This window comes from Carassius carassius, chromosome 49 (genome assembly GCF_963082965.1).
Source record: "Carassius carassius chromosome 49, fCarCar2.1, whole genome shotgun sequence".
In the NCBI taxonomy this organism is placed as follows: Eukaryota; Metazoa; Chordata; class Actinopteri; order Cypriniformes; family Cyprinidae; genus Carassius; species Carassius carassius.
The window spans coordinates 10,288,529-10,312,176 of NC_081803.1; the positions used below are offsets into that span (position 1 = coordinate 10,288,529).

At 35.4% G+C, this 23,648-nt stretch overlaps 1 protein-coding gene across 1 annotated transcript in view; it reads right to left on the reverse strand.

The window, feature by feature from the left end:
* The window catches only part of LOC132132696 (protocadherin Fat 3-like), a 65,857-nt gene that overhangs the window by 13,127 nt on the left and 29,082 nt on the right, over positions 1 to 23,648 (reverse strand). Inside the window, exons 11-27 of the mRNA XM_059545179.1 lie at positions 23,380 to 23,576; positions 22,743 to 22,890; positions 21,821 to 22,054; positions 21,138 to 21,530; positions 20,280 to 20,494; positions 19,858 to 19,995; positions 19,430 to 19,573; positions 17,354 to 17,551; positions 16,396 to 16,673; positions 14,891 to 15,432; positions 14,014 to 14,145; positions 12,723 to 12,880; positions 11,977 to 12,451; positions 11,701 to 11,854; positions 8,109 to 8,911; positions 6,560 to 6,661; positions 4,776 to 4,835 (exon numbers count right to left, since the gene is read on the reverse strand). Of these exons, the coding sequence (XP_059401162.1) occupies positions 4,776 to 4,835; positions 6,560 to 6,661; positions 8,109 to 8,911; positions 11,701 to 11,854; positions 11,977 to 12,451; positions 12,723 to 12,880; positions 14,014 to 14,145; positions 14,891 to 15,432; positions 16,396 to 16,673; positions 17,354 to 17,551; positions 19,430 to 19,573; positions 19,858 to 19,995; positions 20,280 to 20,494; positions 21,138 to 21,530; positions 21,821 to 22,054; positions 22,743 to 22,890; positions 23,380 to 23,576 (4,371 nt within the window). The remainder of the gene's footprint in view (positions 1 to 4,775; positions 4,836 to 6,559; positions 6,662 to 8,108; positions 8,912 to 11,700; positions 11,855 to 11,976; positions 12,452 to 12,722; positions 12,881 to 14,013; positions 14,146 to 14,890; positions 15,433 to 16,395; positions 16,674 to 17,353; positions 17,552 to 19,429; positions 19,574 to 19,857; positions 19,996 to 20,279; positions 20,495 to 21,137; positions 21,531 to 21,820; positions 22,055 to 22,742; positions 22,891 to 23,379; positions 23,577 to 23,648) is intronic.

Below are 23,648 nucleotides of genomic sequence, written 5' to 3' on the forward strand. Positions count from 1 at the left end.
TATACGTAAAGAGTGTATTGTTATGGGGGATTTCAATCTTAATTGGTCTGATAAAAAGGCCAAAAAGAAATTGAAGGAGATAACTAAATTGTATGATTTTATACAAATGTTTAAGAGCCCCACACGTATTACAGCTACTTCGCGAACTATAATAGATCTTATCTTTACTAATAAACCAGATAGAATTACTAAGACTTTTAACTTTTTAACTGGATTATCAGATCATAATTTAACTCTCATATCTAGGAAGTTAAATAAAAATAGGGTTTTTTATCACGAAACCATACAGAATGAACAGAATTGTTCTTTTAGAATACCAAAAAAGGATATGAGTGCGTTAGAAGAAGAGCTTGGACAGATTGACTGGGAACCCCTTTTATCTACTGAAGATTTGGAAACAGGGCATAAAAAGTTTATAGAAGAGATAAGAAATATAAAAAATAAATATACAAAATTTATCAGAAATAGGCATAGAAAGAACAACCTACCATGGATTTCGGAAGAGGTATGGATGCTCATGAAAAGGCGTGATAATGTTGCTTAAGGAATAAGGTGGTTAAGACATTACGGCAGGCTAAGGCAGAATATTTTATCAATATTTTAAATGAGGCTAAAGGAAATGGCAAAGAGATGTGGCAAACTATTAATCAATTGATAAAGAAAGAATCTAAATCATATACTAAATGTTCAGAATTTAATCATGAAGGAAGAATACTTAATAAACCCGATGAAATTATAGATACTTTTAATAATCATTTTGTTGACTCAGTTCAAAGATTGACTGATAAATTTGGTATCAGACATAGAGAACCTAACTCTGTTAACTCAGAATGTTATAAAAACCTTGAAAAACTCATACGCTGAAGATATAGACGGTTTAAATTGTAGACGGTTTAAATTGTAGTTTTTTTTTTAAATAACTGTGAACATTTTTAAGTACCAATTACACACCTTGTGAACTTATCAATTAAGAAATCAATTTTTCCGAACTGCTGGGAAACTGGGATAGTTACCCCAGTTTTAAAAGCAGGTGATCCACTAAACGTAGCAAATTATAGGCCAATCTCAATTTTGTCAGCTGTATATAAAATAACAGAAAAAGTAGTAACTGAACAAATTGTAAAATTTTTAGAGACACAAAATAATTTATTGTGCCCTATGCAATTTGGGTTTCGTAAACAGCACTCTACGGAAACTGCTGTATGTTATCTCATTGAGCAAGTGCGATTAAAGTTAGATAAGGGTGGGGTTGTGGGTGCGGTATTTCTTGATTTGCAAAAAGCATTTGACACTTTAAACTAGTGATCCTCAAATCTGGCTTGCGAGATCCACTTTCCTGCAGAGTTTAGCTCCAACCCTAATCAAACATACCTACCTGTGATTTTCTAATGATCCTGAAGACATTGATTAGCAAATTCAGGTGTGTTTGATTAGGGCTAGAGCTAAACTCTGCAGGAAAGTGGATCTCGCAAGCCAGATTTGAGGATCACTGCTTTAAACCATAATATTTTATTATCTAAATTAACACATTTTAATTTTTCTGTGCAAACAATGAAATGGATTGAGTCTTATCTTACATCAAGGAAACAATGCACCCGGATTAAAACATGTATATCTTCAACAAGACACTGTTTAACAGGGGTACCTCAGGGGTCCGTACTAGGACCTCTACTTTTTAGTTTGTACCTGAATGATTTTCCAGATGTTTGTTCTGATGCATTTATTCAAATGTATGCAGACGATACTGTGATTTATGTACATGCTAAAACAAACGAACAGGTATCAGAAAAACTATCTGCTGTTATGACCAAAATCACAGACTGGTTAAATCAGTGTTGTTTATCGTTAAACATCCACAAAAATGCTTGTATGTATTTTAAGATTAGAAAGATGGAGGAGGTTATACCAGATATATTAGTAAATGGTGAAAGATTACAAATTGTATCGGATTTTAAATACCTTAGAGTTATTTTAGATACTCAATTAACATTTAAAAAACATGTAAAAAAATTGTTTGTACAGTTACATCCCAACTTAGAAATTTTAAATTTATACGGAGTCAACTTTCAGCAGAAGCTGCAAGAATCTTTCTGCAGTCTTTAATCTTTCCTCACTTCTCTTACTGTTTCACTTCATGGTCCCAAACAGGAAAATCTACTCTTAGACCTTTACATAGTTTATACAAACGTGCTATAAAAGTGTTTGATAAGAAACCTGACAGACATCATCATTGTCTTATAATTAAAAAACATAATCTCTTTACTTTTAAAAACTTTGTAATATTTCACGAAGGTAGTTTAATGTATAAAATTGTGAAAGATCTTGCACCTCCACCTTTAAATATGTTTGTTTCATTGCGCAATGACAGCATAAGACAGACAAGAGCCTCGTTAAAGGCAGGGTAGGTAATAAATGTATAAACAACTTTCTTCCAAATTTGTTTAAACTTTCTATATATATCAATGCATAATTAAAATGTAAGTACTCTGATAAAAAGAGTATAAAAATCGAGTGACTCTAGACCGTTTAATCTGTATTAAACACAGCTCATTATTTCCATTTCGGGACGAAACATAGGATTAGCTTAGGCGACTGTCACTCTCTCGCAACCATGGCAACCACCCTTTTGCCACACATGACCGGCCCCCTTGCGCGTGCACGTTTGATTTGAGGAATTCAAGAGGCACGGATCCTAGGAATACCAAAACAATGGCAGAGAAACAGCAAACAAAATTCACAGTACCAGCCTATGCAGTTAGTGAAGGCAAACCAGGCAAAAAAAGGAAGACAGTAACAGTGCAAGAAAAGGCAATGAACAAAAAGTCTTTGGATAAACAAAAAAATAAAACTCGAGTTAATATCGGCGTGGTTTTCCAGCGATGGCTAGAACTGAGGGAACTCAAGGGGCTGAAAAGTGACTCCTTGATGGCTTATTTCTGCTGGACAGGTAAATCTTTCTTTTTGTATTTTGATCATTCATATTTTTTTGTTTATTTTTTCATGAAGCATGTGTCATTAGCACACGTAGCTGCGTAATATAGCTAACATAACATTACTTAGCGAGCCGTAGTAGAGACGATAAAGCCCAGAAGGGAGGGGGTGGAGTGAATGGAAATAATGAGCTGTCTTTAAAACAGTCGTGAGAGGTCTACAGACACTCGATTTTTATACTTTCTTTTTCAGAGTACTTACATTTTAATTATGTATTGATATATAAATAAAGTTTAAACAAATTTGGAAAAGAAGTTTTTTATACATTTTTTTTTTTACCTACCCTGCCTTTAAGAGGTGACTGTGAAGCGCATTTTAGAAAAACTGATTTTGGACGATCAGCTTTTTCTGTAAAAGCTGTTAACAATTGGAATAGTTTACCAACTGATATTAGACAGTGTACAAACTTTGTGCAGTTTAAATTACATTTGAAAATATTTTTAAAGGCAAGTCAGGTTTGTGATCATTGATTATACAAGGTAATGACTTTTGAATATGTTTCTATACTTCTTGTATTGTACCGTGTTTAATTTGTATGTTATTGATAATTTGGTTTTCTCCTGCACAGGGACAGCAGATGAAATTTAGCTTTATTGTCCATTGTCCCTGTCAAATAAAGAATAAATAAATATAATTATTATATAACAATTATATATAAATTGTTAAATTAAAAAAAAAAAAAGTTTTTTTTTATTTTTTAAATATAAATTCTATTCAATTTATACATTTAAAATACACATGCAAAATATATTATATATTAATTTGAACGTGGCTACATTAGTTTACACCAAAGTTATATAAAAATAGCAATGAATAAAGAATAATGGCAATAAATATAATGAACAGTATAATAAATAAAAATAAGTAATTCAAATAAATATTTTCTCGAGGTCACAACTGAAAATTTACTAATTTGTATAAGAGTAAATTAATTAATTAAATAAAAAATTATTCATATTTAAAAATTATAAAAATAAAAAACGAAATTTAGATAGAATTAATTAAAATTAACATTAAAAATGTTACAAAATATTTGATTGTAAGATATAAATTGTATTAAATGTATAAATTCAAAATACACACACACACGTTTAATATAACTTACAAACAACCTGACTACATTAATTTACGCCAAAGTTATTTAGTGATATTAACTAATACGAAAGTAATAAATAGAATAATAAATGAGTAATAACAGAAATATTTTCTCGAGGCAACAACTGAAAGTTTACACATTTTAAAGTTCAAGAATATTGGTCCAAGACCCCAAAAAGTTGATCCAGGAACATGTCCTACTTGGATAAATCACATTGTGCTGTTTAGCATAACCAACAAAAACAGTCCACTTTCATCCAGAGCTCTGAGAAAAAAGGTGGAGTTCCTCAGACGGCAAAAATTTCCATAGTGTGTGTGTAAGACTTTCAAAAAAAACAGCTTGTTTTTGCACTGATTGCAATCAGCTTTGGTCTAGGGAAGGTTTAATTAGACTGGTTCTGGAATGCCTCAAAAACAGGTCACTGCAGCCTAACCACAGAGTACAGGGATGCTGTTCTTACAATATTTAAACAGAAAATTAACAAATAATTTAAATAATTTTGAAATAAAATCATTCAAAACATAGTAAGAAAAAAAAATCTCCAAGAAGATAAAGACATGTATTATCTGCTAATAGTTTATTTTGTCAACATTTAGCATTACACTATGTGATAAAGCCACACATCTTTAATTTTGATTTTGTTGATAATTGCTTGATTTTGGTCAGTAATATGAAAATTGAATCATACCTTCATTTTCAATGGTGTCCACTGCATTTTTTACCAGTTGTATTACCGTCACTATGGAGGCTATGGCATGAACAAAAGTAAAATGTCAGGCAACATTTGAATAAAGGATCAAACACTTCAACAAAACATCAAACACTCAATGAAAACCTTATATAAGTATTTATATAAATCACTTTGTTCCATTCGTAATCCTCCAGCACATGAAATCTGCTAAACAAAAGCAAACGGACTTCTGATGTGTCAGTCTGACGTCTATTTTGTACAGCAGAAGTGATACTACACTACTGAGTCATGAAAGCAATCACGTTTGGAGAGCATATCAAAGGCAGATGGATTGTAATTACTGCTCTGACCCATTCAGGCTGCCACAAGGTTTAAGCAGGATAGGGTTATTACTAATCCTCATGATTTCCTTTTGGAAAGATCAGACAACGCAAGTCATCTTAATTAGGTGAATGGAATAATCAGTTACCTCTGCTTGAGATTAGGTCATTATAATAGATGTGGGTTCGTGAGAATGGATAGGTTAATGTGATAATCTTGCATGTGTTTGTTTTTTTAACAGGTCTTTTCGGTATACAGTATAAATGCTGGAAGTGACTCAAATTGGAGTTAAAGGGGAGGTCTAATGCTATTCCATGCATTCTGATTTATTTACATTAAGTATATTAGTTTAGGCATATTAAATGTTTACAAGTATGGCTTTTAATTATTCTATAATGCTGAATTGCTATAATTTCTGTATTTAACCCTAGAAATTGAATTAAAAAATCTCAATTAATAGTGACATCGGTATCAGAATTAGTAACAGTGATACTGGCCTTCATTCATAGTACTTAGTAAAAAGATGCCATTAAAGGGGTCATGAAATTGACACATCTTGGAGGTTACTCTACAATTAAAACATACTGCAAGTTCCAAAACTCAAAACAAACTCCGCGAATTTTAAATATGTATTATTCTTTTCTATTCTTCTGAAATGGTGTATTTGAAATTGGTAGAATCGTGATGTCATAATTTGCCATCAACTCATAACTTAACATGCGTCATTGTCATACAGTATGTAATTAATGTAATTAACAACTCATGACTGTCCATCAATCACAAGAGTTATACTGCTGTTTATGGAGCAAAAAAAAAAATCTCATCAAAATTCTGAACTAACCTTGAGAAACACTAGATTCTGATCGGTGTAATATGTAAGGCTTCATGTACAGATGTTCACTGTCACAATGTGGTTTACTGCTGTTTATGCATTAGTGAATCAAATCAGGGACTAAACTATCAACTTCACACTGTTCCTGTTTCCTGTTAGTCAGCAAACCATCTGTTATTAAACCATCATTATACAAAAAGTGATATATAAAAGTATTAAATTATTGATTCGTTTTTTTTTATCAACTGACAGCACTATTAAGCATTATCAAGAGCTGACGAAAACAAAGAGATAATGAGTGCAAAGAGACCAGGCTTATACAACAAGGAGAGAGCAAACATCAATGCAAAATGTTCATTCAGTGTGTTATCTAATTGCTCTGTGGTTTATTCAAAGGTTGCAGTCTTGGGATATTGATTTGTATGGGATTGTGAAATGTTTATGTATAGTTAAAGTACTGATAAAGTAATGGTTAAAACATACTATAACAGGATACAATACCCTAAAAAAAACTTAAATACTATTAGTTGAACTTTTCCTGGGTTAAACTTTGAATATTCTTTAAGGTGAGAAAGGTTGTTTGGAGGGTATGTTAAGGACTTTGGGTCTTGCAGAGCATGTATCTCACCGTTGTCATCGCAGGAATCGGACTGGAAGGACCTGAGGGAGTGCGCCTCGCTCGTGCTGCTGTCTGAGAAACAGGTGACCTCCTCTGGTGTATTTCCAGCTTCTGCAGGAGAATACAAAACAGATTCTTATACAGACATACACACATGCAAATGCATGCAGTTGTACAAGACATTCACACAATATATGCATATATAAAAAAAAATAATATATGATAAATGTATACACTACCGTTTAAATGTTTTGAAAAGTTTGGGGTATGTAATAGGTTTAATGTCTTTGAAAGAAGTCTCTGACTGCATTAATTTGATGAAAAATACAATAAAAATAATATAGTAACAAGTAATAGTGTGAAATATTTGAAAAAAATTTAAATAACCATTATTTATTTGAATATATTTTAACATATTATTTATTCCTGTGATGGTAAAGCTGAATTTTCAGAAGCCATTACTCCAGTCTTCAGTCACACCATCCTTCAGAAATCAGTCTAATATTATGATTTGGATTTATCATTATTATCAGTGTTGTAAATATGTGTGCTGTTGTGGAAACTTTGATCATTGTAATGAATAGAAATGGCAAAACATTAACAGTGTGTGTCTTTATGGTCACTTCTGAATTCATTTTAAACAATGTCTATATTACATTTAAACAATGAAATATTACCATGTCAATTCTGAACTACTAGCCCATTTGCATTTACAAAACACATCTAATATCTAAAAACCAGACAGCTTTTAGAGCTTAATACTCTCTACGGCATGCAAATCTTTCAAATCTGCTTAAGTGAAAGAGCAATAATATTTGTTCTATATTTGTCGAGATTCTGCTTGAAGCAAACACTAAACAAGACCGAGGTCACCCATTTTAGAACACAATGTGCAGAGAAAACATACACAGGTAACGCAAGTGTAATAATCACCCTTCACAAATGTACTAGCTGCCAACATGGCCAGACTGTTAAATATTTTATGAGAAGAAAGGCTCCTTTTGGCCTATTTCAAGCTACAATACAGCACAGCAGATGGTTCTGATTACTATAATCTGGTTTGTTGTCCCAGGTCATTTTTCAAGATGGAGCCAATATTGAAAATCGCAAGAATGCTAAATATAAAATCATAAAAAGAAACTCATTGGGAAAGGAGATTTGATTAAAACAGTTTTTTATATATATAATCACAATAATATATATATATATATAATATATATATATATATATATATATATATATATATATTATTGTGATTAATGCCTTTTGCATAGCATTTATCACAGTGTGGATGTTTCTGTTTGAATCTTGAGGATAGACTCTAAATGCTTTACTTCACTTTCTCCTTTTGTGTGAAATCCTCGTGTTATCTCTAAGGTAATTACATTCCATCACATATTAATGATGGAAACCGGGGCGCATATGTATAATCTCATCCACACAAAGACTGGCATTTAATTGGCCGCGGGGAGTTGTGGAGTCACACTGACTTCGCTGCAGTTTTGTCAACCTCTGTTTGATCTGTGTTGAGCAGAAAGTGTGTGCAACAAATAGTCACCCTCGGTTCTGTATGCTTCCTCTCCGTCCGCTGGATAACCCCTGTCTTCCCACTCCAGAGCTTGGAACTGATGATCCATAGCACTGTTCTCATCATCTTCCTCTTCCTCTTCCTCGTCCTCCACTTCCCACGGAGGCTTGCGGATGTGGCTGCGTTCGGACGGGTTCGGGGACATCGACGGGGGAAGATTGGGTGCCACGCTGCAGACGGCAATACCTCTTCGCGGCATCCCGAGGATGTGTGGTGGATCTGCCTGGAAGGTGCTCATTTGCGGAGGGCAGGAGAAGATGGCCAGCCCTCCCTCTGCCTTTTCCGTTTCCCCTTGAGGGATTCCCTGGCAGTGGGGAAGCGTGTAGGCTGTGGGCCGCACCATGACCTGCGGCGGCCCTCCTGCGCTGTCGTTCCGGTAGAGGCTGGCGCGACACTTGCTGCCGACCCGTATGGCTTTGAACTCGATGCCCTCGGCTCCCATGCCCGTCTTATGCAGCATGTAGTTGGTCTCAGTGGAGATGCCCACTGCCTCCCCACGGCTCCAGTCCTTCCGGAGGACTTTTTTACGAAATGCGGCCAGCAGGGTCAGCAGGACCAACACCACAAATAGCAACACACCAATGCCGATGATCTCTCCTGGTCCAATGTATGACAGGGCCTCAGCCTGAGTGTCTGGGCCGTCCAGAGGCTGGCCACAGAACTGACCCTCGAAGCCCATAGTGCAGTTACAGTAGAAGCCTCCGAACGTGTTCACACACGCCCCTCCGTTCTCACACTCCTCCCTCTCACACTCGTTCACATCCTCGTCGCATCTGTGGACAGAAGGACTGTGTTAGGCTCTTTGGGATTTAAATACTAACTTACTATTTACTGTATAACCTTGCATTAGATGTGACAGTAAAAAGTGACAGTCCTTCAGAAACAATTGTTTGTAGTTTAAAATTTTTTTAAAATAGTAGCATTTTTCTCACATGCAACTTCTGACACCAATTTGTTCATTGGGACCTATGGTTTGTAAAATGTCCACTTTTGGGTTGCAGCCTTATGTCTCACATGGGACAAAGATGATTAAGATAACTTTTGGGTTACTATCCACTTGCAGTATATGGACTCTTAGATGGATTACTTTCCTAAAAAATTTGTTTGTGTTCATCTGATAAAAAGCAAGTCATATACATCATAGATGGCTTGAGGGTTGAGAATTTTTTGGTGGAGTTTCCTTTTAAAAATGCATGATTTTGTTTTAAACAGTTGCATTCTACATTGTGAAAACAATTAAAATTGTTATTTAGCCTTGTTCAGTTAAATTTTGCATTAGAAAAAAATTACATAGTATTTGTCAGTCCCCAAAAATATTTAAGAGAGTCACTCAGCAGCTGTAATTAGGTTCATTCATCACATCCGAAATGAATGGTCACGTCACATGCATTTGAGAAACAGTACTGGGATACAGTTCCAACTATTAAGTATAGGAAAAGCAGTACTCCAAATGTTCGAATTTCTAGAAGAGTTGATGATGGATGACTGATTACTTCTGCCAAGACTCCGAAATGCACATCCAAAGGACACTATTGCTAACACATGAGGCCAAAGGAGAGACTGCACTATATTCATACATGGTGGAGAACTGTAAAATTGTGATTACGTACCATAGATCACATAACAATGCCAACATGCCAGATGTAGTATGACCAGATTGAATTCATATTACACACACATATACTTTTTAAGTGTACTTAAAATTCTTCTTCAGATGTAGAACCTTATTTGACAATACTCACTTTCAGACACAGGAGGCAAATGCAGCAGGTCATCTAGGTGTCTACACTTGTGGTCAAAACATTTCCATACACTTTGTAGCATCTGCAAAATGTTTATTATTTTACCAACATCATACAAAAATGGCATCACACGCATCATACAAATAGCTGGTTATTTTTTATTTAGTACTGACCTGAATAAGACATTTTTCATAAAAGACATTTACATATATATTCAAAAGTTTACATACATTTTATTTTTAATAATGTGTTGTTACCTGGATGATCCACAGGTTTTTTTTTTTTCATGAGTCCCTAGTTTGTCCTGAACAGTTAAACTGCCCGCTGTTTACACAGTATTAAGAATAAAACATAGGTAAACTTTTGAACATGGTAGTTTTTATAAATTCGACTCTTATTTTCTTTTGTGGAAGAAATATCTTGTTCATTTCAGTACTAAATAAAAAGTAACATGCATTTTGTATGATTCCTCTTATTTTGGAAAAATAATTAACATTTTGCAGATAATTAACATTTTGCAGATACAATTTTGACCACGACTCAACACTATTGTTCAAACGTTTGGGGTCAGTAAGAATTTGTTTCTTTTATGCCCAGATTTCCCACCGCAGTTGCATTTATTTGATCAAAAATACAGTAACACAGTAACATTGTGAAATGCTGTTTTTGTATTTAAAATAACTATTTTCTATTTTAATATATTTTACTATTTAATTTATTGTGATGGCAAAGCTGAATTTTCAGCAGTCATTACCAGTTTTCAGTGTCACATGATCCTTCAGAAATAATTTTAATGTTGAAAACAGTTGTGCTGTTTATTATTTTTGTGTAAATGGTGCTTCTTTTTTAAGGATTTTTTGATGATTCAAAAGAACAGCATTCATTTGAAATAAAAATCTTTTGAAACATTACAAAGGTCTTTATTATCACTTTTGATGAATGTTATGCATCCTTGCTAACACACTTTAAACTCTAAACACTATAAACTGCATGAATAATAAGAATATTGTTAATCTGAACACAGCCTTAGTGTGTCTCTCATTAGCTAATTAGTTCTCAGAAGCAGAGAGAGAGAGAAAGAGTTTTCTTGTTGCATTTAAAGATTCATAAATGTTCACATTTAGCTGAATTCCCCGCTGTGCTGCAAACAGCAAATATGTAATGATGTGTTGCTCAGAGAACTCTTTATAAATACTCCAGAGTACAAGAAAGTTCAACAAATCTCTCAAGTGAGCATAAGAGAACATAATGAGGGGATTGTTTGTATTGCGTAACGTAATGACACAGCTGGTAAAGCAGAGAAAGTAGTTATATATAGAAGTTAGATTTTCATATACTTTCTCCTCTCTATATAAAATGAGTAAAGGACAGAGAAGAAAAGGGCACATTATTCAGTTTTCTCAGACAGTTGTTCATGTGTAGATTTAGGCTTGCTTGGAAAACATAACAACAGCATCCTCTAGTGGAAAAATAACTTCAACTCATCTCACTCCGAAAAAGAAATTACAGAAGCTTTAGTTGGATTTTTGTGATGGATTGCTCTAAAATCTGCTCATTGTTTAAACGATTTCAGTAATTAGCGAGAAAGGTCTAATTAACACAATCAAACAACAACCCATATATATATATATATATATATATATATATATATATATATATATATATATATATATATATATGTATCAATGATGGTGTCTCATTTACCATCTAAATGTCTGTGGTGTGACATCTTAAAAGCCATTAGGGTCTAAAACGTATGCAAGATTAATGGTTAATGGTACCAAATCAGCAATAGTATATACTGAAATAAAGTGTCTTACATGTTTCCCATAAAGCCTTTGAGGCAGCCGCAGAGGAAGGTGTTCCCCACAGCCTTACAATCACCACCATTCTGACAAGGTGAGGGCACACAGGACGTCACCTCCATCTGACAGCGGGACCCCGTGAACTGTGGCAGGCAGCTGCATGAGAAGTCTGGGGACAAATACAATGAGAAACAAGACTTATAAGACAGAGCTAATACAGAGCCAATGATTAAAATCTGAACGACTGACTCATGTACATATCGATGCTTATATGCACTTTCTATTTCTCACCTCCAGAGGGCAGCTTTGTACAAGATGCTCCATTCTGGCATGGGCTGCCGAGGCACGAATCAGGATATAAAACACATCCCAGCTTAACATCACTCAGCCCAGCTACTTCTGCATACCGGCTCCTCTTATTCTGAAGTGGGAGTTCATTTCCATTGAGCATGATGGACCCGAGGCACCCCTGGAAGCCTTCTTGTGCCTGTGGGGGCCTCTGGCTGCCTCTGCCCACTGGTCCGTGCAACACCTGAGCCCCGAAGAACAGCGATCCGTCTGCAGCCAGGGGCCAGATGCGGACAGGGGTCCGCGCAGAACGCAGACGCTCCACGTAGCTGTCGTCCAGTGAAAGGAAAGTGTAGTTACTAGAGAGCTCCAGGGTCAGGGTGTGCCAGGACCCATCATTGATTGGACGCTCAGAGATGCCCAGAATGTCCAGTCTGTTGTCACAGTCCATCTGGAACCACAGACGCCCTTCTTCTATCTGATAAAACACAGACAACAGGGGGTTTGATATGGGTGGGGTTCTCAAATTACAATTTTCACCTGAGATTCGAAGCCAAAACTACATTCGAAGCCAAAACTACTCCTAATATGTGTTCCCTGAGATTCGAACCCCCAACCTTGCGCTTGCTAACGCAATGCACTATCACTTGACTTACAGGAACACTATCATATAAAATCTGTATAATAATATATAATCTAATGTAATAATGTATAAAATAAAATAAATCACATCTCTGTACCCATCTGACCTTGAGCAATGTGCAGGGGTCAGCGCGTGTGTACATGATGACTCCTTGGCTCTGAAGCGTTCTGATTCTCAAGCCCAGCTTCATGTCTCCACTCCAATCACTGTCCGTCACTCTGTATTTGATGTAACTGTTTCCTGCAAAGCTCAGAGATGTCTGGCCTGCCAGCACAGATATGGAAATCAGTCAGTCAGTCAACAACACATTTAAAAATCTGCTATTTATACACACTTTCACAAAAGATTTTCGAAATTACGATATACAACCATTTGAAAATTTTGAATCTGAGGGTGAAAAAAAGTCAAAATACTGAGAAAATCGCCTTTAAAGTTGTCCAAATTAATTCTTAGCAATGCATAATACGAATCCAAAATTACGTTTTTATATATTTACGGTAGGAAATTTACAAAATATCTTCATGGAACATAATCTTTACTTAATATCCTAATGATTTTTGGCATAAAAGAAAAATGTATAATTTTTACCCATGCAACACAGGATATTCTACAGAGGAAACCCTTATTTGAAGAGAAATCAATGTTTATAAAACGTTTGCCAACCATATCAAGCTAAAGAAAAGTGCATTTAGAATTTTTGTCTTTTGTGTTTGTAGTGACACACTTTGAGCTGTCTGAGAGGCTCAAAATAAAAATATCTATATGCTATCACTTGTATTATATACCACGCTACAGGAGCTTTTCCTCAAAGTAAAAGGGTGTTTTGGTATGAATAAAATGTCTGTAAACATCCGTTTCATACATATCCAATGTTTCATGCATACATGACTCTCCATATGCTTTAATATGATTACAAATATTGTGCAGTTCCAGACTTTTTCGTATGTTTTTAATTCTCGACATTAGTAAAATCTAATATTTAAATAAATGCACTTGAATTTTAAGAAAATATTTATTAGGAAAAATTCTATTAAGATATCAACTAAATCAATAAACTATATAAAATAAATATTTGTACAATGAAAATCAGCAGTTCTCTTTTATTTGCAATATTACCAGACGACCTTTAGGGACAATATATACATATCTCTTCCCAGGTTTTTAATGTATTTGCAAACACAAATCCATTTTTAACATCCTTCCTCATATGCTGCAATTAAACACAAAAAAGCATTTAAATGTATTTTTACCAGCTCACAAGTCACTGCCACATTCTCCTTACTGAAATTGTTGCAAACCCCATTTTTGAAATATGAAATGTTGCTTTATCCATCATTACAAATGGTCTTAAGCCAGGGTTTAAAAGTAGCAGTGTGAAAAGCCTATGCGAGTCTAACCTGCGCACTTGTTCAGCATGTCAGGCAGACACTGGCAGAGAGATGGTGCTGTGCGGCCGCTGCGCACACACTGCATGTCTGACGGACATGTTTGGCCATCACAGAGCTCCAGAGAAGAAGGACATATTCCTCCTGCAGTGGGTGCAAAAAGTTAGAAAACAAGCAAATGGAAATTCTGCCACTCAAGCTATTGTTGGAACTTAATCAACCAGGATAAATAATGCATACTATGAATATGAAATGCATCCTAAAATAAACAGGGTTGCCAACTTTGGTTAACTGGTTGGAGTAAGACCTTGATGGCATGGGCAGATCAATTAGAGAAACCTATATGAGGTTTTGAGGAAGCAATAATTCATTTTTTATTTTATCTTAATATTTAAATTCAATGTTGTACAATATACAGTTTTTAGAAAATGTTCAGTTCTGAAATTCATTGCTGTTTACCTACCTAATATTACCAGCAAGTAATAATAATAATAATAATAATGATTAAAACATACTTCAGAGGTTCAATAAATATTTGATTAAATTTATAATACTCAATCTAGATTATCACACATTTGTTTGTTGCGGTCTCTCTTATTGATACATTTTTGAAGTTTAAATGTGCTTGTACTCGCTTGCTCTTACGACTGTTTCGCGAAAAGGAAATATGTGCCTGACTTTGCAGTCATAACTCTTATAAAGAATATGACAGTATAATGTAAGCAAAGCGCATTTAGCATTTGCTTGTTACTTGCCGGGAGATTTAGTAAGGTTAGCATGAGAGTCTGAAAGCATGTCTCATGCCAGATGTTTGAGAGTTGGCAACCCTGGAATAAATTTGAATCAGTTTTGCCATTTTTATCAACTGGGACGGAAGCAGAGCACTAACCTGGGCATGTGCACATCTCTTTCCTGCTGAAGCGTGGAGACACAAAGCTCACTTTGGAGGTGGTGTAGGTGACCAAGCCAATGGGGTCGAGACTTAGCGTGAGCTCACAGACTCTCTCTCCGCACTCAAGTTCTTCCGAGCAACTCTGATCTAGGATGTTGACCACTCTCAACGCTCCCTGTAGGAAACCTTTTGCTTCTTCCAGCTTGAGAGCCAGCTCTCCTGGACCCATATAACCCCCATCTGGTTCCTCCACGGCAAGGAGCACCTCCAGCTGACTGGAGCGACCCAGTGGCTGCACTCCCAAGATGTGGAGGGGGTCTGGTCCATCCATTACACCAGTCTCATCACCAACCAGTGAGGTACGGAGCACCTTCTTCAGCTCTTCCATGTACACACCCACAAAATCCTCTGGGGACAGGTCTTGGAAACGTAGAGTCACGGCATTCTGCACCATCTCATCCGTGGCTTGCTCCACCTGGACACTAATGCCCACCGTCACAGAAAACTGCCCATCGCTGACTGTAGCGTTTAGGGAGTATCTGAAAAAAATAAATAAATAAATGTTGCTGATCATTAAGCAGCAGGCAGACAAGCACATAAACATAAACAGAAATGTTTAATTATGAGCCAATAGTATTGATATTTGCCATTTATATCTGCTAATTGCAGATTATTATACAGTATATCTGCCATATATTGCGATGAAAAAGGGAGATAATTTCAAAATAGACATGTGGATTTATTACTTTTTTTATGTATGAAAGTCTCTTTCCATGATGGAATTAAGGAAATAAAAATGTTAATTGCAATTTTTTTTCTGGATTCTGTAAAAAAAAAAAAAAAGTAGGAAAAAAGAAAGCTGGTTTCTACTAAGGAATAAAAAATGAAAAAAAGGTAATTGTGACTTTTATCATGCAATTCACAATTTATCATAAGATATCAATTCAATATCTTACAATATTTTTCAGAAATGTGAGATGTTAATTCTGCAATTCTCAGAATTGTGAGAAAAAAGTCACTATTGTCAGATATAAACTAAAGTTCTAATTACCTTTATTTATTTATTTTAAATTATGAGGTAGAAATAAGCTTCCATAGTTATATAAAGTAATTCACATTAAAAATTAAATGTTAAAAATTAAAAAAATGCTTTTTATATCAAGATTTAAAAAATTTTATGGTAGTCAATGAATATTATCTGTTAGTTTTTTTTAAACTGTGATAGTCTAAACAAAGAATGAAATAAACCTTTTATTGTGAAAATTATTTACATCAAATTACACAATTACTGACTATAATTATTATGATTAATTAATTAATAAAATGGCATTAGGACAAGTTGAACATTATTCCTAGTGTAACTAAACTACTTAAATAAAACAGTGAGAGTGTGAAAGGGAGTTTTGGGAGACTTTCATTTTATATTAATGTCCACAAGCCAAAATAGCCCATAATTGAAGAAATACACATTTCAAATTATGCCAAATTTGCCTTTACTTTACCTTCCAGGCTCCAGGCCATTGAGTGCCACAATCTTCCCGTCCTGTCTGCTGATTTTGAAAAGACCCTTTGTTTGTGATCTCTGACTGAAAGACAGAACATCATTCTCATCTCGGTCTGTGGCATAGATCCTCCCTATAATCCCGCCAGGAAACACATCTGCTGCCATGACTATGTTGATTTCCATTGGGAAGGCCACAGGTTTGAAGAGGCTGTCTCCAATGGCACGCACAAACACAAACGATGTGGAGGACAGACGAGGCTTCCCTGAGTCGCGCGCCTTGTTGACAAGAACAAGATCACAGTACAATTCTAACATTTTAAAGCTTCCTCAAACTAAAGAAATGAATTCAATCCCTTAGAAATGTCAGAGCAGCTACATGGGCATTTCTTGCCTTGCCTTGCATTGCCTTAGAACCTTTCCTCTATTCATTTAACTATTTAATTATTTCATTTTCCAATTATTATTATATATAGATTTTATTGTTTTATCCTTGTCCTAAACCTAGACTTTTGTCATAAAATATGAAAATCCATCATAAAAATATAATTATATATAAAACTAAGAGTTAAATAAAACCCTTTTATTAAACATTAACAATGTCAGTGAAGTGCATATTTGATATGACATAGGGGACCTATTATATGTGGAAAAAAAGAGAAATCAAGGAAAATTTAACTTGTGAACCGTATATTGTTATTTATGTTCACTATAATTTGGTCAAATAATTTAAAAGTAAAAAAAAAATTCACTATATGAATTATTTAGAATTCATTTAATATACTTAAAACTTGTTATGAAATTAGCCTTAGAAAAGCAAAAGAGTCAAACATTTCATTCTAGAAAAACGTGTTTACAGAGGCCAGAAGTGTCCATAGTTGAAGGAACACCTGCAAATGAATTCAGTCATTCTGAATTCACTTTTAACTTTTTCAACCGTTTTTTGGAGTTGCACTAACCTGTATCTCAAGCTTATACTCTCGTGTTGCATCAGGACCAAATACTCGGCTTGTCCGTAATTCTCCATTCTGGTCCAAACTGAAGGTATTGCCCTCATTTCCAGATACAATCCGAAACTCAAAAGGTGCACCATTTCTAGGGGAGTCCTTATCAGAAACTGATAGCGTGAGGATTGTAGTTCCTGCAGGCTTGTTCAGCTTGAAAAAAAAAAATTAAATTGATGGTAATTTTGAAATTCAAAAAAGGTCTAAATAGCAAGATCTCAGGCACTTTCTTTAGAGTAAGTCTACACATAAGTCACATAGATCATAAGTCACAGCACACCTCTCCTCTTCAAGCAGTACAATTAATTTCCATAATATATATGTGCCAAAACGTAACACTTAAAAACTGTTCTTCTGAACTTTAAATTTATCAAAGTTTCATAAAAAAAAAAAAAAAAAATTTGTTTCTACGAAAAAATTAGCAAATCTGTATATTAGAATGATTTCTGAAGGATCATGTGACTCTGAAGACCGGGGTAATGATGCTGAAAATTCAGCTTTGCAATCACATTAATAAATTATACATTATAATAAATGTAATAAATGTATAATATAAATGTAATAATATTTCACATTATTAGTGCTTTATTTAATGATTTTACTCTATTATAGATCAAATAAATCCATCCTTGACCATAAGAGGCTTCTTTGAAAATCATTTTTAAAAAATCTTACCAACCCTGAACTTTTAAACAGTAATGCATATTTTTCTAAATCATTTAAATAAATATTAAATGTAACACTTTGAACATTTCAAGTTCTGAATCGATGCAGTTTGAACTGGACAGAAAATGTAAACTCATTCACAAAATAAAAAAGATTTAACTTACAAATTCTAAGACTGTGCATCATGTTGTTTCACCACAAAACTAATCTGACACATTCTTAATGTTAAAAAGTATGCATAATATATATATATATATGTATATGTATATATATATATATATATATATATATATATATATATATATATATATATATATATATATATATATATATATATATATATACTGTATATATCATCCAGTTATCCATCTCCTCTAGTACAGAATTCGCTAAAATCCGTAACAATCCGTACAATGTCTATTGTTGCAAATGTGATGACCCTGAGTCTCCTCCCCCTGATTCCATTGGTGCTGACCATGGGAGTTCCCGATTGGTTTTCTCATTGTTAAGTGATAATTAGTTAGAGTATATGAGAGTGCTGTGCTTCATTTGGAGCAGGCACTCTCTGGGGAAGTATTCCTCCGGAGTGTCTCTTTCGTATGTTTTTCCTTACACATGTAGCGTCAATTTTGTTATAGTTGTTTGTATGTTTCTTTGTTTTCTCTTATCCCTAGACTTCTGTTATTATTATTATTTGTGGCATATGTTTAAATCAATAAACAAATTGTTGATGGAACGTTTTGCATGATCCCTCTTTCATGTTGCGATTTAAAACGAGCAGGTCGTAACATGAAATTGGGCGCTCGTCCGAGATTGCTGCATGTGTAAATAAATGCATAAGGTTTTCTGTCTGTTCACCTTTTGTAAATGAGTAGACTTCAGGTTATTTAGAGTGTTCTCAGCTGGGTATACAATCCTTCCATCGAAACACTGTGTTTTTATTTTTGTTTGTTATTTTGCCTTTCTTATTTTTGAAGGTTATTCTGGGCGGAGGTTTTAAATCTCTGTCGGGGGTACGCTTCAGACTTTTGGTTTAAAAGCCAATTGTTCTTGAGTTCAGCGTTTAAATGCCGCCCGAGTCCGGTACACCTTTGAAGATTAGGTAGGTTTAGTTAGTTTCGCTTAGAGTTAGGAACTGGAGTCTCTCATTTTCATTAAGGGTGACACTTTTTTGTTTTCTGTATCTGTGCTTGTGATGCCTGCTGAAGTATGAAGATAATTTGAGGAATGACTTGTGGTAAGTTATTTTTTATCTCATAACTAAGCGGGGTTTGCACCCGGAGCGTGTATGTGTGACAATTCCGGGCAAAGTGGCTGATGGGATTTGTATTACTACTGCTCAAAAGAGTTCAACTTTGCTCCCACCTGAATAACAGCTGAAGCATTAGCGGGAGAGAAGATCGGCGGGTTGTCGTTCACATCAGCAATCTCGATATTGACATTCACAGTGCTTGACTTGGCAGGTGACCCACTGTCAAACGCTTGCACAGACAATAAGTAGCTGGAGACCTTAAGCAACCGAGACAGGAGGATAAATGTCAGGCAAAAACAGTTCAGAACGACTCAACTCTCGACAAATGTCTTTTTTTTTTAAGAACAGGACTGTTTGGTCATCCACAGTCAATCAAAAGCCTCAATTTCAGCCCTACATTGCCTTATTAAAGACTTTATGGCTGATATAAAGATAATTGGCCAAAATCATGCAATGTCTCAGGAGAGTGTCTCGAAGAGCCAAAGCGCAGGGATGTCAAGATTCATTAGCCAAAGTAACAGAGCTCATTCCAAGGACTAACCGTCTCTCTGTCCAGTGCCTTGTTAACTTTCAGAAGCCCGGTGACAGGGTCGATCCAAAACTGATTTCCACGGTCCCCTTTCAGAATGGAATAAGTGATTTGCCCATTGATCTGACTGTCCAGGTCTTCTGCGAACAGCTGCACATAACAAACAAAGATAACTAATCTATAAAATTGTAGCACATTTGAGAGTAAAGAGGCTAAAACTCCCTGAATTTATATGGATCATGTAGCAAATTACACCCTCCTATGGTAAATTATATTACAGCTCAAGTACAAAGTGCAAATTAATATCTAATGCAAGTTCATTAAGGGGATTTATGCGAGCAATAAGCTTAATTATGTGCTAGCTGTGAAATTGAAATTATGTCTGCAGCTAATTAAATGCCAATGAGATGGCGCGGCTAATGAGAGAACTTTACCCTCGTGACCGTCTCTCCGATGGCTATGTCCTCGCTGATCAGAACATTGTAGATGTCCTCGCTGAATGAAGGCGAGTTGTCATTGATGTCCAGAAGCTCTATGGTCACTATCGTTGTAGCTCTCAAGGGAGGAATTCCACCATCAAAGGCCTCGACATTCAAGAAAAAATCTTTGCAGAGCTCATAGTCAAGATCATCTGCCACAGAAATGATGCCTGAAATCATACAAGATATGAGTCAGGGTAAAGCCAATTCATTTATATGACAATGACAGACAACACACTTACATAGCTTACATACATACAATACAAGGCTTCTTGGGAAGCATTAAAAGCTTGAATATGTAGTTCATGCACAATAGCAAAAAGAAAGTACTTCACAGCTGTGCCTTAGAGCTTAATTCTTTTAAAGTACAGGTTTAGACTAAAGCTTTTGTCAAAACTGAATGCATGGAAGGGATATATGTTGCTTTATTTCAGGGTTTCCACTGACTGCCCACATCTTTTTAGGAGACAAAGAGTTCTCTCAGTAACCGTTCACATGTTTTCTGCATGTTAAGCACTGTTATTAGAGTTTTGTGGAGCATTCATAACTAATTTTCCCATTCGCTGCACTTATATTGTGCTGTTTTAATAGACACAATTTATCAAATCATAATGTCTTGTCTACAGTCAATAGAACTTCTTAGATTTCTTTCAGTGATTCGTGACAAAAGGAACGATAAATGAACTGACAAAAAACCTTTGTCTGTATTAGTCACAAGTGAGCTCCCAGAAGAATTCTAACTATTCTAACAAAACATTTTCAGTCCAGAAATAAATGTTTTATTTGCAGAAAATGTGCGTCTATCCGCCTTGCCTGTTGATTCATCGATGGAAAACTTTCCCAGCTCATTTCCAGACAAGAATCTATAGTAGATTTCTGCATTCACTCCAATATCTCTACTCGTGGCAAAGACACGTAGCACCTTGGTTCCTACAGTAACATCTTCAGGCACTGTGACCGCGTAATCTTGCTTTTGGAACACAGGTGGATTGTCGTTCACATCCAGAACAATGATGGTAAGGTCCACCTCGGTGGAGAGCGAGCCAGCGCCCCCTGCTCGGTCAGTAGCCTTGAACCTGATCTGATATGAGTCTTGTACCTCTCGGTCCAGAGGCTTCTCCAGGATCACCATACCAGAGGATGGGTCAGTGGAGAACACACTACCAGCAGAGTCAACAAGTGAGTAAACAATCTTCCTGTTTAGACCTGGGAGAAGGCATATTATTTTATTCAAATTTTGCTTAAATGAAAAGTCATTTTAAAAAATACATCAAACCTGCATTGATGATGCTTCCAAATTTTATGATGCAAAAAGGAACTTTTTAAAATAATTATTAGGGTTTTTTATGAGCTGATATTATAGTTTTTAAAATCACATTGCAGGACTATTTAAAATCAAGTGATGAATGCAAAATGGTCGGAAAAAAATCAGTCACAGGACCCCTTATACACTCATATAAACTTGAACCTAAATGTTACACATGTGAAACACTTACCTTCATCTGGATCATTAGCCCAAAGGCGTGTGACCAAGGCCTTGGGTGCCGCATTCTCGTATACACTCGCCACAAACCGTGTGAAAGCAAATGATGGTGCATTATCATTAATATCCAGAATGGTCAGAGAAATTTCAGAGCGGCAGAACAGCCCTCCTCCATCTGTAGCCTGTGCTATCAACTTATAACTTGCAGTTCTCTCACGGTCCAATAGAGAGGCTGTCTTCAGTTCACCTGGCACCAAAATAGAGAGAAAAGTACAAAGCCTCATTAAGTAAAAACTTCAGTGAGATAAATAAAAGATATTGTAAGTGACAGATGATGTGCCAAAGTGCCAATTACTGTCATACATTTTTCATTCAATCAAGCCTAATGATGTCAATGAAGTAATTACTAAATCACTGCCATCTCTCTAAAGATGCTTTAAACTTTTCTGCCAATCTGGGATAACAGGCAAACTTGTATTAAAGACATCTGAAAACTAAAAAAAAAAAAAAAATGTATTAAAATGAATTAAGGCCTGGAACCCACTACAGTATAAAACTTTGCCAACACATGGTTACAGAGAAAAAACGGGCATCATCCACTAAATCAGATACCACTTAATACTCGCAAGTCACTGCTAACAACAAACTTCTGCATAAAATTTCTAAACTCAATCAAACATGTTTGATATGCTCAGACATAAATGAATCATAGTCTGAAAGTAAATAAATTATATATATATATATATATATATATATATATATATAGGTAAAACTGTAAACTCCAACTGCCCAAAATCTGCAGACAAGCTCAAATTAGGGAAAAAGTCTGGATAAAAGTTATGTAGTGTATTCATTCAAGCCTTAAGAAACTAAAAAAAATTAAAAGTCTCCACAAAGTATAAAACCATATGTCAAAAGAGTTTGTACAGAAATACCAGTTTTTGCATCCATGTAAAAATCTTCAACGCCAAACAGAGAATACTGAATTTCTGCATTGACACCACTGTCCAAGTCTGTTGCTCCAACTGTCAGAATAGCAGTATTAATAGGCACATCTTCTGGAAATGAGCCCTCATATTGAGCCTAAAAAAATAATGATGAAGATTTGCATCAAGATTTGCTTTTGCATACCAAAACTTCATTAACATCAGTATGCAAGCATTAAAGGGGTCATATGATGCAATCTCAAATTTTCCTTTCTCTTTGGAGAGTTACAAGCTCTTGGTGCATGAAGAAGATCCATAAAGTTGCAAAGATTAAAATCTCAAATCCAAAGAGATATTCTTTATCAAAGTTTAAACTCTGCCATGCTCAGAGCAGACTAAGCTTGTCAGAAGGAGGGACTAGATAATTATCCGTTTGAGACAGGTGGGACATAGAGGACCTACAATAATGCACAGTGTTTGACAAATAATGTGTTTTTTGAACAGTAAAGCATGTCAACATATTATGTTACTCCAAATACACAAAATAATGATCTTTTAAAAAAAGCATCATATGACCCCTTTAAGCATGGTAGTTAACTTGGGCTGTATGAAATGACAAATGGCAGCCTAAATCAATTGCTCAGACCTGATTGCAGATGGGGCTGTTGTCATTGGCATCCATGACAGTGACCTCCACGCCTATGCGGGTTATAAACAGGCCATCGCTGGCTGTGATATTGAGCAGGTATCGATCCTGCTCCTCTCTGTCCAAAGGCCGCTTCACGAAGACCTTCCACTCCCCCTGAATGGGAGACAGCGCAAATACACCCTTGGGGTTTCCTCCTGAGTCAAAAAGATGGCAATAGAATTGAAATAAATGAGCAGGGTAGATTAAAAAACTCTGTGATGGCCTGG